This window comes from Antedon bifida, chromosome 11 (genome assembly GCF_963402885.1).
Source record: "Antedon bifida chromosome 11, ecAntBifi1.1, whole genome shotgun sequence".
Taxonomy (NCBI): domain Eukaryota; kingdom Metazoa; phylum Echinodermata; class Crinoidea; order Comatulida; family Antedonidae; genus Antedon; species Antedon bifida.
The window spans coordinates 2,666,351-2,685,324 of record NC_136236.1 but is presented as its reverse complement, the minus strand read 5'-3'; the positions used below and the strand labels follow the sequence as shown (position 1 = coordinate 2,685,324).

The 18,974-nt window shown below is 34.2% G+C and overlaps 2 protein-coding genes across 3 annotated transcripts; one reads left to right on the top strand and one right to left on the bottom strand.

Moving 5' to 3' along the window:
* The first annotated feature begins 950 nt into the window (after positions 1-950).
* On the top strand, positions 951-5,034 carry LOC144855382 (N-acetyltaurine hydrolase-like). 2 transcript variants are annotated; one of them, XM_078713230.1, is made up of 8 exons: positions 951-1,001; positions 1,513-1,559; positions 1,958-2,117; positions 2,641-2,825; positions 3,429-3,584; positions 3,704-3,880; positions 4,094-4,311; positions 4,523-5,034. In XM_078713230.1, exons 2-8 carry the CDS (start codon positions 1,526-1,528, stop codon positions 4,655-4,657), a joined length of 1,065 nt encoding a protein of 354 aa, XP_078569356.1. In that variant the 5' UTR covers positions 951-1,001; positions 1,513-1,525; the 3' UTR covers positions 4,658-5,034. The 2 variants fall into 2 exon arrangements, with proteins under 2 accessions (XP_078569356.1, XP_078569355.1); XM_078713229.1 differs by lacking the exon at positions 951-1,001 and having other exon boundaries at positions 1,460-1,559.
* On the bottom strand, positions 4,922-18,832 carry LOC144855375 (glutamine--tRNA ligase-like). Its single transcript, XM_078713223.1, has 19 exons — positions 18,666-18,832; positions 18,048-18,198; positions 17,337-17,446; positions 16,791-16,866; positions 16,403-16,518; positions 16,014-16,155; positions 15,767-15,852; positions 15,303-15,568; positions 14,915-15,023; positions 14,444-14,574; positions 13,787-13,879; positions 7,748-7,885; positions 7,445-7,532; positions 7,220-7,363; positions 6,994-7,098; positions 6,505-6,725; positions 6,300-6,366; positions 6,052-6,177; positions 4,922-5,450 (listed from the first exon to the last, which is right to left on the bottom strand). The coding sequence occupies exons 1-19, from the start codon at positions 18,774-18,776 to the stop codon at positions 5,400-5,402; spliced, it is 2,331 nt and encodes a 776-aa protein (XP_078569349.1). The 5' UTR covers positions 18,777-18,832; the 3' UTR covers positions 4,922-5,399.
* Between the last annotated feature and the right edge of the window lie 142 nt (positions 18,833-18,974).

The following is an 18,974-nucleotide window of genomic DNA, read 5'->3' as shown; positions in this document are numbered from 1 at the left end:
GACATATAACGTAACTGTTTTTCAGTAGGCTTGGGTTAGCTTAGTTAGGCCTAGGCTAGTAGAAATCCTGGAACGCCGCATGGTGTAGATTTTCGTCCACGTGTGTACGTCGTAAAACGTGGAGACCATAACAAACATTTTTAGATATAGAGGGCACCAAACATTTACCTATATCTACCCTGTGTGTGTGCGTCTACTTAAAATTAACACTAAATGTTGGTTAATTTAGTATATAAATAAGCCCACATTACCACTTAATCTTCTTTGCGATATATTATTTGAATGTAAGTGTTGTTGCAAACAATATTTTTTATGCATGGTTCAGTTCTAGAATTAACATATCACTATAAATAATATTAGTATTATTTTGCGGCCTGTCTTTTTTTTTCTTTTAATTTTCTTTTAAATTTTTGGTTTGTTTTTTAGGCTAAATTATATTCTTTTGATATTATATTATTTATAGTATTTGTATTACTAGGATTACTTTTTATTATAAACATAGATACGCCGCTGATCAATATAAATAAACTCCTAATGATTAACTAAAGTCATCCATCTGGAAAATTAATTAACTTATTTATTTTGATTCATTATAAGTTTGGGTTTTTTTTGGGGGGGGGGGGGGGGGTTATTATTGTATGCCTTATGTTTTGCATTTCACACTACATTCTATCTATTATTTTTACATTTATTTTGATTTATTTTTAAGTTAATAATTTTTGTATTCTTGCGGTATTTCACACAACATTTATTTTTTATTATTTGGACGCACCTTTATCATCAAGGTGTGCCAAAGTTGTAAAAATAAATAATAATAATTATTATTATTATTATCTCGTTCGAAAGCGATCCGTTTTATTTATTTCTGTGATGTCCCACTTTCAGCATGACTTCATTGACGTTTGGTTGATAATTGTACTGGTACGGCGTTGTCTCTTAGGAAAACGTAGGAGTGCTTTTAACAGATACTTTTTTATCGGGATTATTTGATAGGTTTATAAGTAAGTAGAATAATGATATTACGTTGGTATACTTAGTAGAATAGTAAAGTTACGGGTAAGGTTTGCGGTACAATTCTTTTCTTTAACGAAATAAAGTTCCGTCCTACAATATAACCGTTTCTGGAATAAAAGACTTACTTACGTACAACTACTTAATATCTCCCTCGTACACTAAACAGACATTGCGAAATTATTAATACCCGACTTCTATATCATTCATAAGGCTGGCTGTATTTGATTAATTCGAAACAGACAGATACGTACCCTAGGCCTACATGTGGCACTTTTTCAAATCATTATTGTTACTGATGGGCAAAGTCCATTGCCGTATTTGAAAGAAGATTATTGATTGTGTTTATGTTCTTCTCACACACCAAATTGTTTGTAAACGTCAATTGTGGACGACCCTCTAGTAAGTATAGTATAAGTTTACGACGTCTTTACAACAAGTGACGTTATGGACTTGTGATTTTTATGAACTCACCACAAACAATTTTTTCTTTCGATTTAGAACTAATTTCATTATGTCAACTAGTCGTAAAGGAAAGATTCAAACAGGTAAGGCTCAGGTAAAGTTCACCCCCATTTTTCATCACGTTGTCTTGTCGGCTACCTATTTCGATGCTTTTCCAATAATTGTGTTTGCCCCCGCCTGCGTGAAATCAAACCTGCGATGTTTGAAGCACTGTTGCGTCGTTCGGTTCCCACTTGTGATTACGCAATACATCACGTTGCGTCAATACGTCGCTGCGTTGCGTTCTAGTGGGAAACACGCTTACGAAATATTATTATATACAATTAACTTTGCGTACTACGTCATGGGTGGATTCAAGGAAGGCCCATCCAAGCAAAAGAATTATCGTCAGATTAAATTCATAATTCATTTCCCTATTTTTAAATGTTACTTCTAATGAATTCAGATTATTTTTTCTTGATTATTGTTATTTTTTCTTCAGTATTGGGTCCAATCAAACCATCTATGATTCGTCGTACCTTAACCCATGAACATTTATACATGGACTATTCGACGTACATTCAGAAACCACGTGACGAGGATAAACACATGATAAACGCTGCAATCAACATGGCAAATCTTAACTATATTCACAATTATCCGTAGGTTTCCAAATTGTCTAGTTAGTCCATGTGAACGGGCCTTGTTCCCCCTTATAGGATGACAAAATACAAGGTGATTGGTCAAATTAATTGCGTTGACCCGCGTCATCAACGCAACGCAAACGAGTTGACCAATGACAAGCCATTGTTCGAATAATCCATCGCTTATGATTGGTCAAATCACTTAAGCTTGGTTCCCACTTGCGACGTAACGTAACGCAACCTATGCAACGGAAGAAATGCTCTTCCAATAATTGTGTTTGCCCCCGCCTGCGTGAAATCAAACCTGCGATGTTTGAAGCACTGTTGCGTCGTCGGTTCCCACTTGTGATTACGCAATACATCACGTTGCGTCAATACGTCGCTGCGTTGCGTTCTAGTGGGAAACACGCTTTACATATCTAAACTATCGCGCACAGTTTGATTGACTTTGGCCGCAATGCTTTGACAACAGTGTTTTATAGTATGAAGTGATACATTTGCACTGAACGGAATCTCTATTATTTAAAATTTAAACAAACAGGTATTGTGTTAAATCAAATATGGACATTCGTGACGAGAGTGACGCGATCGTCGAGGAGTTAAAACTATTTAAGCGTAAAGGTGGCACGTGCATTGCTGACGTCACACTGGTAGATATTGGTCGAGATATCAAAGTCTTAGCGAGTTATTCTCAGAAAACGGGTGTTCACATCGTCGCTGGAACAGGTATTATTAATTTATAATTAAGACCTGCCTGCCTAGCTCTAAGTTTAAACGTTATTTATAATTAAGACCTGCCTGCCTAGCTCTAAGTATAAACGTTATTTATAATTAAGACCTGCCTGCCTAGCTCTAAGTTTCGTCTACGTCTAAGTTGGTGAAGGAAGATATTAAACTAAGATTTAAAGATGTATTGACATTGTCCCTAAAAAACATGAAAAATGAAAATTAATTAAATCAGACTTTGAGTATTTTGAAGTTAATCACTTCTGCAAAAAAAAAAACCCGGAAAAATAGTGTTTTCATTTATAAAATTACAAAATAAATTGTTATATTCAACCGAAATCAAATTGGCTAGCAGCCAATATGACTATTTTTTCTTTAAATTACATTTTTTTCATGTAAATCAATTTTTTTTTTCGATCCAATTTTTGGTCACGGTGGATAACTATTATGTGACATTAAACGTTTTTTCAGGGGGACAACATCTTTAAACGAATATTTAAGAATGTAGTCTTATCATCAGTAGCCCAGTGTTTTCTCCAGGCACCAGACCAGATCCAGGTTAAGTATAAGCATACCTTTATATTGTAATGATCTTCGATACAGGTTACTATCTCGCTCCGTCCATGCCGGATAAGCTAAACACTATGACCGAAGAACAGATCCTCACAGAAATGAGAAGAGATCTGCTAGAAGGTGCTGATGGGTCAGAGTTCAAAAGTGGCGTCATTGGAGAAATCGGTTGCTCCTGGCCAATCCATGGTACGTAATGTCTTCCTCACGAAATGCTATCATCACAGTTAATGGTATTGAACTCTTCAACTTTTCTCCTTCACCAACGAAAAAAAAATGTTGATCGTAAAACCATGTTTATTTCACAGCAAATGAACTGAAGGTTCTACGTTCAGCAGGAATTGGACAATCGGAACTCTGTTGTCCAGTCAGCATTCACCCTGGCAGGAACATAAGTGACCCTCTGTTGGCCCCTACAGAGCACCTTAGGGTACTCCAAGAGGCTGGTGGCGTCGCTGCTCATACAGTCATGTCGCATGTAGACCGTACGTATATTGTATAATATATAGCCTAGTCTACAAAACTTTTGTTTGCAATCCAGTTTGGAGAAGGTTGTGTTTACTAGAGGCTGTCCTGTAAAGGATCACACAACATATAGGATTGAACAGGAATAATTAGATGATTCGCAACGCAACATATCACCATTTGTGTTTGTAATTAATTAATTAATTAATTATACACATCATTTTTTTTTACAGGTTGTTGCCTAACGATTGAAACTGCTTTAGAATTTGCCAAGCTTGGGTGTTATTTAGAATATGACTTCTTCGGATTGGAGTGCTCTTACAATAAAATAGTTCCCGAATTAGACTACATTTCAGACGCCCAGCGCATCGATATCATTAAAGGTTTGGTGGATGAAGGATATGCAGATCAAGTAGTCATTTCTCATGACATACATGCAAAACATCAATTGGTAAGCCACCTAGAATATTTAAATTTTAGGTACATCTATGACACATGTGCCATGTATTATGATGTTTAACTTTTGGAGGATTTCAGTGATCATTACTGTAGATAATGTAGAGTAGATCAAAATATTTCATTAATAACAAAAAATGTATTTTTTTTTTAATCTAAGGAGTACTTTTTCCAATGTATAAAGAATGTTATCTCTTTTATTTCAGCTAAAATATGGTGGGCATGGTTATTCTCATATACTTGAAAACGTTGTTCCAAAAATGTTGGTGAAAGGAATATCTCAGGAGGACATTGATAAAATACTAATACATAATCCAAGACGATGGCTAACATGGTATTAAAGATGAAATCACAAATTAGCATTAAAACCAAATATGGTAGCAATGTCAAAGTTCAGATCACAAATTAGCATTACAATTAAATATTAATACAGTTAACTCTCCCAATACCAGACTCTCTGAAAACCAGAAACTCTCACAATACAGTAGCGGTATTGGGAGAGTTGACTGTATTAGCAATGTCAAAGTTCAGATGAAAGTTTCTCTAAATGACACTGGTCTCTGAAAAGACAAGAAATCTTGCAGACAATTTTTAAACAGCAGTTTCAAAATGTATTTATTCAACCTTGATTCTAATTGTTTTAAATCTGATAGCAATATTATTCTTAGGTTAGGTATATTAATATCATTTTAAATACTAACAAAAATATCTATTAATTTCATATGACTATATTTAGTATCATTTAAAACTTGTATATAAAGTAATAAAGGACCCAAAAGCCTTTGGAATACCATAGAAAATCACTTTTAAATGTTTTTTTTCCCAATGCCAGTGATGTAGTTTGAACGATTTGCCAAATACATTCAAATCAAATAAAAAAAACAAAAACAAATGACAATTAATCATGTATTCCTAGCAGTCTATAATAATCACCCCAAAATGTGTTATTTTACGGAAGACTCTTTTAAGGAGGGACTAATTATCATTTATAATCAGGTGGTGTAAAATAAATAAATCTAATGCATTATTCCAACTTAAACAATTAGCATTCAGATGTACTCACAAATAGTTGGAATTTATTAACTACTTTTTACCGGAATCTTCTTTCAGGAGTACTGTTCGGTTAAATATCAACTGCAAGTAAAACAAAAAAAACAACTGCAGTTGATAAGAATAATAATTGAAAAAACATGCTTTCTAAATACTTATCATTAAACTAAAATTTCCTAAATTCACTGTCCGTAAATAAAAAAAAATACAAAAGATTGACTGTGGGTTAAAGATGTATTGTCCCCACAAACATGAAAAATGAAGATTAATTTAAGACTATGAATAGGCCATTTCACAGTTTTAATACAGTTCATCACAACTGTAGAAAAAAAAATTACTCTAGCACTTAAAGATATATTGTCCCCCAAAAACATGAACAATGAAGATTAATTAAATTAGACTTTGAATAGGTAATTTTGTAGTTTTAATAAAGTTAATCACTTCCGTAGAAACAAAAAATAATGTTAAATTCAACATAATATCCATTGTCTGGCAGCCAAATTGACTATTTTTTTGCTTTAAATTACAGGGATTTTTCAATTTAACTTTTGGTCAAAGTGGATAACTATTATGTGACATTAAAATGGCATATTCAACAACAACAATTTTAATAATTATTTTTTCAGGGGGACAATACATCTTTAGTTTTCCAACCCTAGATCAAGGATTGAAATCTTACTTTTACCTTCTTGTCTGTGGTATCTGGATCTACTGAATAGAACCCATTCCTTTCAAACTGGAACTTATCATAAACCTTGGCTCCTTTCACGGACAAGTCTACTAATGCATCTGGTATAATTTTCAGGGAGTCCTAAAAAAATATAATTACATTTGAAAATTAAATTCCATTTATCAATCAAAGTAAAATAATACTGGCAGTCTCTCTCTTTCAATCAAAACTGTATATTATTCAAAGTCGTTTAGACCACTGACCTTATCGCAATCGGTAATGAATCCACCAGGCACCTCTGCAGGATCTTCCGGGTGCTGATGACGGAATCTAGAGTAAGAGAAACAAAGGTTTTATTTACATTTGTGTGCAAGATAATGAACAATTTGAAGCTTATTAGTTATGCATGAGTGTGCACCAATCAAATCTGGAATTCATCAACAACTGTGAATATATGAAGATACTTACAATCTCTCATAAAGACGTACTTCACACTTGATTGCCTCGGAAACCCAATGTATAAATGCTTTAGGTTTTTCAGTTTCTGTAACCGACACACACTTGACCTTTAGCTCCTTGACCTTTCCACTTTGATCTTTCACAACAGACTCGACCGAAATGACAAGGTTTGCATACTTTAAACCGACGGGCTGTTCTTTAGTCAGACGGCGGAAATTGCTGTCCCCAGTCTAAAAAACAAAATAAATACTAATAAAACTTACAAAATGAATTTTAAATGACAATTACAACCCATTTCTATTTTGAAAGATGTGACACTATAGTTGGGAATTATCAATGGACTATTTGTAGGGCGCATATCATTTTTTATGGCACATAACCAATTTATTTAAATTACTAGGCTTAGCTTCCTAGGACTACATGCTTCTAAATTATACCGTAAGTCACTACATCAACGTTTCAAAGACCTGCTTAAAAATATTCCTGCAGTTTACGTACCTCTGCGAAATCTGACTGTTCTATAAAAAGTGTTGACGACAATCGCACTTTGTGTGTTCCCTTGCTAGTATCATGAGGAATATTAGGTACGTCAAATTCTAAATCCTAAAAATAAAAACAACAATAACATATATAGATATGATAATTTATTTTGCTGTACAACAACACTGTCTTAATATAGTATCTTATAACAAATAAAAAGTTTCAAAAAGTGAATTTGACAAACCTTTTTAGATGGAAAATTTGTGATAGTGATTTTGATTGGGTCAAACACGGACATAACGCGTGTTGCTGTGTCGTTGAGTACATCTCTTACGCACGCATCTAGCATTGATGGGTCAAAGGACACCTGAGACATTGTCACGCCAACCTAAAGGAAAATGCATTAAATTATAATACACAGTTATCCAATTGGAAATCAGTAAGTTTTAACCCCACGACTGAAACTTACTTTAGCACAGAACCTATTGATAGCCTCTGGTGGAAATCCTCTTCGTCGTAGTGCAGTCAATGTAAACAAACGTGGGTCATCCCAATCACTGCAAACAATGTTTGAAAGAAAATAAATTAGAAATCAAAATAAAAACTATCATGTCCACAATACAAAGATGACACATCACACAGTGAACACAGATGAAATGACAGTGAACACAAATGACATCACACAGTGAACAAAGATGACATCATACCAGGGAGGTATAATTTTTATACCTTCCTGATCATACAATGAACACATATGAATAAGAAATCTTACCTTACAATTCCCTGACTTATAAGCTTTCCAATCTTACGTTTGGACACCACTGTATAATTCAGATTAAGCCTCCCATACTCCCATTGTACTGGGCAGTATAAATCTAAAGCATTACACAGCCAATAGTATGAGGAACGTCTGAAATAAAAGTTAGTATGTTATCATTTACATGAACTCATAGGAAAGAGAAAAATTCTAAATCAACCAATTACAAACTTAAACCTTGGTGAAGATGAGAAAAAACCTATGAAAAGTCACATAAAGCAGCTCTGTCTAGACTATCAAACTAGTTTGACAAAAACAATGTGATGTGCCCAAATATGATAGTGATATGCCCAAATATGGTAGTGATATGACATCATCATGTCCATATCATCACATTTTGTTGTCACATAAACTTTGATAGTGTAGACAGAGCTTAAGCTCCATTTCACACACACTAATTCGTAATTAAACCAGGATTATTATGATACTTGATACAACTCTTGTTACATCCCTAATTGCTTCCATTAAGCTTTTTGTTTATTTTATCTGTATCTCCATTGACATCAGGTCATTGATAGCATTTCAACAATTTAATGTCTTTTGATTCATAATGTAGAATTCAAAACATTTTGTACCATAAAAACATTGCCAGTTTTCAGGGAATTTTATGGGAGAATGTCAGTATCAATAATGTAATTTGCATAGATCATGTTGCATATACAGATAGACTTAATTATAAATGAAACAATTTTACAAGGTTTTTATTAACTCTATCTCTGAAATAACATTAACATTGCATGTCAATAACTGGAAAAACATGATATATTGTCGTGATGTCGAGATTTAAGTTGCATTTTCACACTGTTAATGATCTCTTTGTTTTGGTTTTGCATTCACACACAATGAGGAAATAAAACAAATAATAATTTACTTTCAATTTTAACATCATCATTTCCTACTATGTTTTTGCCTGAGTGGTATGTATGGACAAGACGAGAATCAGGCAGCCACCAGTACGGTTGGTAAGGTTTTAACCTGACTACTTTTTCACAGAGAGGCCTTTGACAAACCAGTGGCCAGCTCAACGATTGTTCCGTTTTGTTGCGACCATTTCACCACTTTATTTCTCGAGGGTACAGCACTAAAAATGAAGCAACATACCTACAAATGGAAGGTAATATTTTTCATTTCTACTAACACACAGATGGAGGTCCTGGAAGAAGTGTTCAAGGATTTTTCCTGACTTATTATCGTACAAAGCAGTTGCTTCAAATTACACTGATATAGCATTCACTCTTTACTTGTTAGCATATAGAGTACCATATTAGCAAAACTAAACGCAGTATGTGAAGAAGAGGCATTAACATGATCATTCTGAAATTGTTGATTGTGCCGATTGTTATGTTCCAGCTGAAAGGGCACGAAACAGCTGTTGCTGCTAATAAAAATGAATGTAGTTTGTCTGAAGCAAATGGTGTAATATACTGCTATGGGTTTCAGGATCGCATGACCATTACAACAAGTGACCAACAAGGTCCTCAAAAACACGTTCTTAAAACGTCTATAAAAGAAAATAATACTATTATTTGTGAGGATGATGAATCTAGAAATTCTTGCAATTTGACCATTTTGGCACCCGTCGTTAAACTACAGCAAATACCGGAGTCACCGCTCTCTGGATCAGATGTTCACATATTATATCATATGACCTCTATATTTGAGAATTACACAATCAACTGGAGTGCATTGCCTCCTGGAGTAAAATCAGAATTGAACATCAACAAAAGCCAACTAATACTCAAAGGTATTAAGGAAAGTCATAATGGATTTACAATTACTTGTACGGTCACTGATCCGTTAGGATTGACCGGGTCCGCTACTATCCAGTTATCTGTGTCCTCTCTTATAACAATAATCATTGCCGCTTCCGGAGGAGCACTGTTCTTATTATTATTAATATGTATAATTATATTTATTGTCCGTCGAAAAAGAAATTCAAGAGTACAGAAACAACAGAAAGCATCACAAAACACCGGTACGCCTAATGGACCTGAAATCGATTATGAACAAGATACGTATGAAATTGTTAACACTGAAAATACTAAAAATATCGAAATTGATGAGGAAAATATTTATGACTCGCCCTATGGACCAACTAAATTGAAAGAAGGTTGTACAAACATTGAAACACCAGTAGAAATACATAACGAAGAAGAGCTATCTGATGTTTATGACGATACTGTATATGACCCAGTTAATGAAAGAGCCAGCCAGCTATACGAAATTCCAAATTCAGATTTAGATGGTTGTCCGTCATTCAACGATTCTGAAGATTGCTACGAGATCCCAGAGGATCTGCATTTACAAGCGAAGTTTGAAAAAGAAACAATCACGCATTTTCAAGATTTGGAATCTAAGAGTTGGAAAGCTGAGGACGCGTCAGATATAGGAAATAGGAGTAATATTGCACAGAAGCTGGAGAATATACACTGTAAGGCAAAAAGTCCGCCAGCAATTCCTACCAGTCCAATGGCGTGCACCTCTTTACATCCAAACAACATGCTAACTATAGATACTTCTGTCATCAAAAAAGCGTCTATGAATCTCAAATCTAGTCTCCCTCCGATTAAATGTAAACCAAACGTTTTGAAATCAGAGAATTCTATCAAAATTTCACAGACGAAATTAGACAGCAAACTTCCGCAACCATTCTATTTTCCAAACGCGATAACATCACCTGTTGAAGATAAACAGAGAAATCCACAATCACCAAAAATCGCGAGTAAACCGAACCTCTTAGTGTCACCGAAACCGAAAGTTGCGAAAAAGATTGTCGGTTTACCTGTGAATACACATAACATGAATGTTAATATGTTGTCACCTGTCTTAAAAAATGACAAAACAGGCGGTGAAATCTTACCAGTGAAGCATGTACAGAAAAACGATGACGATGAAGAAGATATGGAAATTCCGAATTTGAAATTAATACGTAAAGCAAGCCGGATTAAATTACCCCCTCCTCCCCCCGCAAACAAATCTCAACAAATGGTACGTACTGGCTCTCAGAAATTTGTTAAGCCACAAACAAAAAAGAAGCCAGTACAACTGACCGACGCCCAGCCACTTTCTCACAGCGAATCGGGTGACTATGTAAGAAGTACAAACAATCAGATATATACCAACTGGTGCATTAAAGGACCTAAAGGAGGTAGTAGATAGGAAATTGTGTTACATTTCATCTACCGTAGAACATTGAAAAGAGGCTCATGGGCTTATCTTTTAGGTTTTTATACACACTTTTTCTATTTCATGTATCCATACACATGGACAAGGTCCTTGACAAGGCTTTAAACTACGTTCAACAAAATTATCCGTCATCTTGGATGAAGTATGCCGGCCAAAATGTCGTCTCCCGGGATGGGTATCTTTCCTTGTAATATACAAACAGCTGCATTTAGGCATCCAAAGGAGATGGTGATCAAATTAGTAATTAATGCAAATATTAAATTATATTTAAAAATAAATTTCCCTGGAGTTTGGGATAGTTTTATTGAATTAAAAGTTCTGTAAATTACAATGTGTGAAATCCATTTTACCTTTCTAATAGTATAGTTATTTAATGAATAAAGTGAATAAGTAATTAAATAAGTTGTTCTTAAGACTTGAATACAACTTTAAGCTCAATTTCAGCTCACCCAAGTTTCACATTAACTACTTAACTAATAGGTTTTACAATTTAACTCGCATATAGCCTCAATGTAACTAATTAATAATCTATCTCTATTTTAAGGAAGTAGATATATATTAAAATATAACTTGTCCAACAATACGTATTACAAAACTGAAAGTGAAACCAAGTATTACACATTTTACATTGTAACAATAATTCAGTAACTTTCTAAATGTGAACACACATTATGTTTACTATTACAGTATCAATTTATGTAATTATTTAGCAAGCTTTTCATACACACTGTTTACTGCAGTGACAGCCTCTAAAGCTCTGTCAAACTATCAAACTTTATGTGACAAACAATGTGATGTGCCCATATATGGACATGATGATGTCATATCACCACCATATTTGGGCATATCACTACCATATTTGGGCACATCACACTTTTTTGTCAAACTAATTTGATAGTGTAGACAGTGCTTTAAACATCTACATTGAACCAAACTAAAATAATACTAGACATGAAACTCGTCACTTTGACGAGTTAGTTATCCGCACCACGACAAACGCCACGTGCACGTCATACGTTGGAATATTGCACACAGATAAAGATTATGGCATTATGACAAGAACTGAAGAATATGACATGCTGTTAGTGCTGAATTTTGTGTCATATAGTATATACATGCAAACAGTATAAGCTGTATACATATTACATACAGTGTAGAATAGGTGAAATTACGGGACCCGCCATTTATTCCAATTTTTAACATGGCGACGGTATCAGAATGAAACACTTAGATAGCAATTTCAGAAGGAAATTATCTCAGGAACAACATATTAACGTGTAGAAGAAATTTGAATACGTAAAATATAGATGCGCACCCTTTTAAATGTGATGAACTATTACGCAAAATATGAAAATACGACTTTTTTTATTCAACTGGCCATATGATGACGTCACAACATCCGATTGGCAAAATGTTTACATGAATTCGTATCTACAATCCAATAGCTTCCAGAAAACGTTTTAATCGTGATTATCACATTTTATTCTTACGAGCTATTACAGATTAAAATTTACTGTAAAGATGAAATTAATGACCCACGTAATTAAAATTTTTAGGCATGATGACGTCATAAAAATTAAAATATTTTTATCTCATGATAAAGAAAGTTGATTGACCTACACAATATATAAATGTAGGAGAAAAATGAATACAGATAAGCGTGATGCGCTCCATTGAATGTGATGAGCAATAACGAAAGAGACAAAAATCCTATATTTTACATTCGTGTGGCCATACGATGACGTCACAATGTTTTTTTAGCCTTATCGATGCATGATCCGATATCTACAACTCATCAACTTCTAGATTTTGTAATAAAAATAAACGGTTAACGGTTTACTTTAGAAACTATGACTGTTTAAAAAAAGACATAATTTTGACGATTTTTTAAGCTTTTTCATAAAAAACGCGCACGAATTGTCTAATTCAACGTGTTCGTATGGCGTTATTTAAACTGGAAAAGGTCTAAATTGTTTTCAAAATCACTGGGAAAGGCTTGAAAAATATAATTCAAGAGAAAAAAATATGTTTTTAACGCTATGTGCGGACCGCGCGCATAAAAAATTGCGCGCCCGTGGGAATTTTTGACATGCTCAAAATGACAAGAAACGCGTAAAAAGTTGATTAGAAATTAATTTTGCGCATTTTGAAATTTTAAATGCGCGTGCGCGCGTAACTTCTTGTCAAACATGCCATTTTTAATCCGTAGAAAGTTTGCCCCTGATATGACTTAAATTTTGTCAAAGTGTCAATACTAAATGACTTTTGGTTTTTAATCTATGATCAATCATTGAAATTCATAAAATTGCGCATAAGTCACGTTGCGCAACTATGACGTCATTCAAAAATAGGAGGTGCACAACTTCACGTAAATGCCCATATGTTGTCAAAGTTATGAAATGTTATGTTTACACATTTTAGAGGAACACGACTCACAAAAAGGAAGGAAGGAAAGAAGAATAATACAGAAAAAAAATATTGATCTCATACAATTACAAGGAGTTATCCGCTTGGTATACCAAGCGGATAACTAATTATAGTTAAGTTAAGTTAAATAAAGTAGTTTTTTTCGCTTCATAAAAAGTAGATTGAGATAGAAATATGAATATGAAAATGCTTTTGATATGCCTAGTGGAAAACAGGCTTCAACCTCATTTTTTGTTGCTCTTTTTTCTGTTGATTGTTCAGCACTTCGATATTAAATTGAACATTATTATCATTATCAAAATTGATAGACAGCATGTGTTTACTATTTCTCCTGTGTACATGTTTACAAATTTTAATAAAAAATGTTGATTTTTGCTTTACCTTGATTGGAATTCCTTTGTGCAAAGCGAGTGAGAAATGTTCTCAATGGAGTCACACAAACAATGAGTATAGTCATACGTAGGATATATACACCTGAAAGAAACACCAAAATGGATTTGTGACAAGTTTGGTGACAACATTGGAAACTACTGTTGACATATTTGGGACAAATTTTGTGACGGACTTGAAAACTACTGTTGACATATTTGGGACAAATTTGACAACTACTGGTGACATATTTGTGACAAATTTGGCAACTACTGGTAACAGATTTGTGACAAATTTAGTGACAGATTTGAAAACTACTGGTGAAAGATTTGATTTATCACAAATTTGGTGACAGATTTAAAAACTATTGTCGACAGATTTGCAACAAATTTGATGACATATTTGTGAAAAAATTGGTGACAGATTTTTGACAAAAAATACAGTAACCAAAACAAGACAAGACATATCCAATATGTATATTTTGGAAAGGTATACAAAACAGTTAACATAGGTATAGTAGAAATGTTTTGGAGACCTCAAGAAATGTTTTATTTTGGTTAGTGTTTCCATTTCTTCGGAAGACCAGTTTCAGCAAACAGACTGTACAATCTGTGTGTTACTATAAGCGGTACACAAGTAGATTCAGACATAATAAGTACATGTGCTTACCAGTCATTACCGGAGCGATGATGAGGGGTGAATTTGATGCGATATGCTACAGGATCCTTCTTGCCTTCTTCCAAGATGGTCTTCATTCGTAGAGTTGCATCGCCTTCATCTATCTTACCTTTCCTCATGTCCTAATTTGGTAAAAAAAACACAAAGGTGTAAAAAAAAAATTATTCTAAAAACACACAATCCCATGCACCTTGAAACAAATATTTTGAACACACATAGGGACTCGCTTTGTTTTACAGAAATTAAAGTTTTCACAGACGTACACCAAAGTCAATTATAGCTAGAAGAAGGTCCCTTCAGAATGTGGGCAACATTCCAACATCTTGCCACCTACTCCAAACTACATTTCTGACCTAAAAATCAAGGCTACAAAGAAGCCTATTAGGCCTGTAGACAAGCTCCTTAAAGCCATGACTGAGCTCATCAACTAGCCTAGATAAATTATTGAAATGTATTGTGTACCTCAAACAGCTGCAGCGACTCCTCAATAGGTCTATTCCTCCAAGGAGAATCAGGGGGGTTGAAACCTTTTATCTCATCTGCTCTCTGGTGACAAACATAAGCATCTCCCCTTTAAACAACAGAAAAGCAACAATTTCAATCAATATTTTCAATTTGGATGACAACAATATATTAGTAGTGTATAAAGAGTAAGTTCAGCAACATTATTCACACCATCACTTTAAACACTTGGTGCCAATCAAGGATTTACGAAAGTTGAAAAAGGTCGCGAAAAAATTCATAAAAGCAGCATAAAAATATACTTTAAGATCTACTTAAAAATTTGCAAAACGTTCACCGTATTTCCGAAATGTATAACAAGTACGTAAGCGATAACAAAATGTCTAACCTTTTAATTAACTCAACAGCAAAATCATAAAGCTCCTGGAAAAAATCTGAAGAATGCGTAACCTTCCACGGTTTATACCCAAGCCACTCAATTATCTCTCGGATTCCAACAAAAAATTTCTCCTCCTCTTTTTCTGGATTCGTATCATCATATCGCAAGTTACATTTCCCGCCATGGGCGCGAGCGTACCCGAAGTTGAAGTTGATGGCTTTAGCATGACCAATGTGCAGAATACCATTGGGTTCCGGCGGGAAACGTGTGCGGACCTGTAAGGAAAGGGCAACACCGCTTTTATAAAAGGCCGATTTATTATAAAAAGTGGTTATCTGAGAAACCTTCTTCTACCACTAGGATTATACAAGGAGAGCCTTGAAACCCACACAGACTTAATTGATATTTATTGCAGGCCCACCCCCCCCCACCCCCCTTTAATGCACGGCCACCCGATTCATCTGTATACATACTTCACCGTTTGTTTCCTTCAAATGCTGTTTCAGTAGATCCATGGTTTTCGGTGTCACAACATAACCTTCCGTTTTATAATTTTCTCCTACGTAACAAAATAAATTGTTATATTTCATATTAGATATTATTTATGATACATATTGTTTAGTATGAAAGCTTAAAATGTAGAATATTAAAGTAGGGCGAATCGACAACATCAACGCTTTGATGTCTGCCAGAACTCTTCCGCCAGTTGATCTCTCTTACCCGTCTTATGGAATCTCAGAGCCTCACCACATAACTGCTTCATACTGGTGTACTCTCTCTCTGACTTCTCGTCAGTTGATTGTTCCTTCTTTTTTTCTTTTGGCTTCTTTTCTTTATTTTTAGATTTTCCAGTCTTGGCATCCTGCAAGTCAAAAACAATTGTTAATTAATATTTTCTGACTGGTTTTGTTGCGATGTATTTTGTTCAAGCTGACAAGTTACAAATAAAACTAATATAAAGCTCTATCTACATTATCAAACTTTATGTGAGAAAATAATCCATGATGTTGTAATAACACTACTATATTTAAGCATATCACCACTATATTTGGACACATCACACTTTTTTTGTCAAACTAGTTTGATAGTGTAAACAGAGCTTTAGCTACCTTTGGCTTTTCCATATCTGCTGCTGTTTTAGGTCCAAGTAAGTCCAACACTTGCATGTCAATTTCACTTTTCACCATCTTGGTATCAGCCCATTTTAATTTCTGACGCACTTCACCTGGAAGAAAATTTGATGCAGAAGTTAAGCTTCGTTCACACTAGGACGTAACACAAGGACGCAAGTAATAAACATGAACTGGCGCTTGTGATTAGTCAACTGCTTGCATTGCATGTGCAAGTTGTTAAACATTTGTGTTGCAGTCTATGAGTGAAGAACCATTATAGAATAACATAATGCCAATATTTTCAGAATTGACACCCCTTGAATGGTAAATGGAATAAGCCAGTCTTAAGGATGTACATTACTGATAGTGTATATTACATACTTACCCATAATTAGCCCAGTATTGTAATGATATCTTTTCTCCAATAAATTATCTTTGTGTTTTTCTAGAACCTCCTCGACCTGGTGACAAAGAATAAATTAGAAATACAGTTACTTTTTTTTTTTTTTACAAGAATTGAAACAGAAAATATTAATATCAATTAGTGAATTCATTGATGATTCTCTGTGACCTGATGTCATGTGACCTGATTGTGACACAGAAACAATGGCAAGCATTGGGCACCATTTGTGCCATTATTATAGTTCAATGGCTAAAAAGGTGCCTAGATTGTTTTATTATCAATGTTATGTTATCAAGTGTTTATGCATTTTATCGTTGTTTTATAAGTTTGTGCAATAATATGTGTGTATTCGATATTATTTTGTATTTATTTTTTATCTTTAAGATGAATTTCTATTGTAAATTTATTATGATAATGGACAAATAAAGCATTTCAGTATTCAAACTGGAACAGGGCTAATATTGGTTGTGTGGTTTGTTTTATGAGGAGACAGAATAAAAAGGGCAAGTACTATTATAGATTTCTTACTGTGTCTTCTATCTCTTCAGGTGTTACAACAACTCCAACACCACAGGCTTCATCAAAGGCTTTCACATCAACAGGATCAAGGGGGTTGCATCGGAAATACTCAAATGACGCTAACAAAGTAAAACATTAACATTAATATAAAACAGAAAAAGACATAGATCAAATAAAGAATGTCTCTTTTATTTCAAACGCATTCAACAGCAAGAAACTCAAGAGGTACCCACTTCTGTGTTGGGCCATTCGCTCTTGGTTTCCTCTTGGGCTATTTGCCAAATTTTTAATAAATAAATAAGTCTCTTGAGGCTTAGGGAGTGGAGAAACTAGATTTTAAACAGCATTTCTTTCACCCAACCTAATTGAAAATTCTCTTCAATCTTCACTTCAATTTCGTAAGCTCTGTCTACACTATCAAACTTTATGCGAAACAAAAAATGTGATGTGCTCATGTATGGACATGTGATGTTTTCATATTACTACCATATTTAAGCAGGGAGGTCTTATTTTATACCTCCCTAATTTAAGCATATCACTACCATATTTGGCACATCATACTTTTTTTGTCAAACTAGTTTGATAGTGTAGACAGAGATTTAGAAACACATTGTTGAATTAAAAAAAGAACACTACATTGTGAATGGAGAACAAACAGGGTAGTAAAACTATTTATTAAATTAGATGGAGAAGTTTTGATAAAACAAAAGCAAAGCTCACCAGTAAGCTGTGCTTCGGAGGTAATCTTTTTGTGGACAACATATTCAGTGATGAAATTATTTCTTTTCTTGTTCTTCGACCGAGTGGCAACATGATACAAAAGAGTTCCAATAGTTTTCTCAATGGATGCTCCCTTGTTTATTTTCTGAGCCTGTAATATTAATAAAATGTCTAAATCTTAAAATAAAAATATCATTAATATATTGGTACTAGAGCTAGCTAGCCTATTATACAGTCAATACATCATATAGCTCCTACCTGATAATTGCACTTTTACTGATAATAATATAAATATATTACATTAAATATAAAATTAATATTATAATTAATATTAATAATAGCCTAGGCCTATAAATAATATAGCTAAGCTAGCCTTTAAATCAACCATTGGCCTGCCTAAACTAAGGAGGATGTTAACTTTGTCTTTATAAACTTAGTAACGTTTACCAGTTCAATTTATATAGGGCCTAATGCCGAATGATGCAATACTAGGTGGTAGGCCTAAGCTTAATGGAAATTCCAGGCTAAACTTCCGGCCTTGCAACCGATCTCCAATCCCAACAGTGATCGACGTGGACAGAGGCGCGCCTAGCCTAGTTAAGTAATAAGATGTTTTACATGTTCAATAACTTGCTTGAGTTCATTAGACAATGCTTCATTCTTCACAGTCTCTTTTGCCTTCTGCTCGCTCAGTCCAATACTTATAAAAAGCGTTAGATTCATAGACATCTTGTTAACAAAATCGGATATTCCTAGCCTATTTTTTTTAGCATGTGGAATAGTTATTTTGAATAGCGTCCTCTATTATTACATAAAGTTGACTTAGCCTTCTTCATAAAAAAAGGCGTTTAACTCCGAACATGACCTGAACAACACGATGTTTGGGTCATAATTATACGGGACGCCCTGTGTTTGTTAGTGTCATAT

Bases quoted from the DNA above. Each gene is read 5' to 3' on its own strand.
- LOC144855382 (XM_078713230.1), top strand. From the start codon at position 1,526: ATGTCAACTAGTCGTAAAGGAAAGATTCAAACAG. The intron at 2,118-2,640 runs GTAGGTTTCCAA...TTAAACAAACAG, and splicing joins AACTATATTCACAATTATCC to GTATTGTGTTAAATCAAATA. The intron at 2,826-3,428 runs GTATTATTAATT...TCTTCGATACAG, and splicing joins TCACATCGTCGCTGGAACAG to GTTACTATCTCGCTCCGTCC.
- LOC144855375 (XM_078713223.1), bottom strand. From the start codon at position 18,776: ATGTCTATGAATCTAACGCTTTTTATAAGTATTGGACTGAGCGAGCAG. The intron at 15,024-15,302 runs GTTAGACATTTT...TGTTGTTTAAAG, and splicing joins GCTGTTGAGTTAATTAAAAG to GGGAGATGCTTATGTTTGTC. The intron at 5,451-6,051 runs GTAAAAGTAAGA...TTTTACTTGCAG, and splicing joins CAGATACCACAGACAAGAAG to TTGATATTTAACCGAACAGT.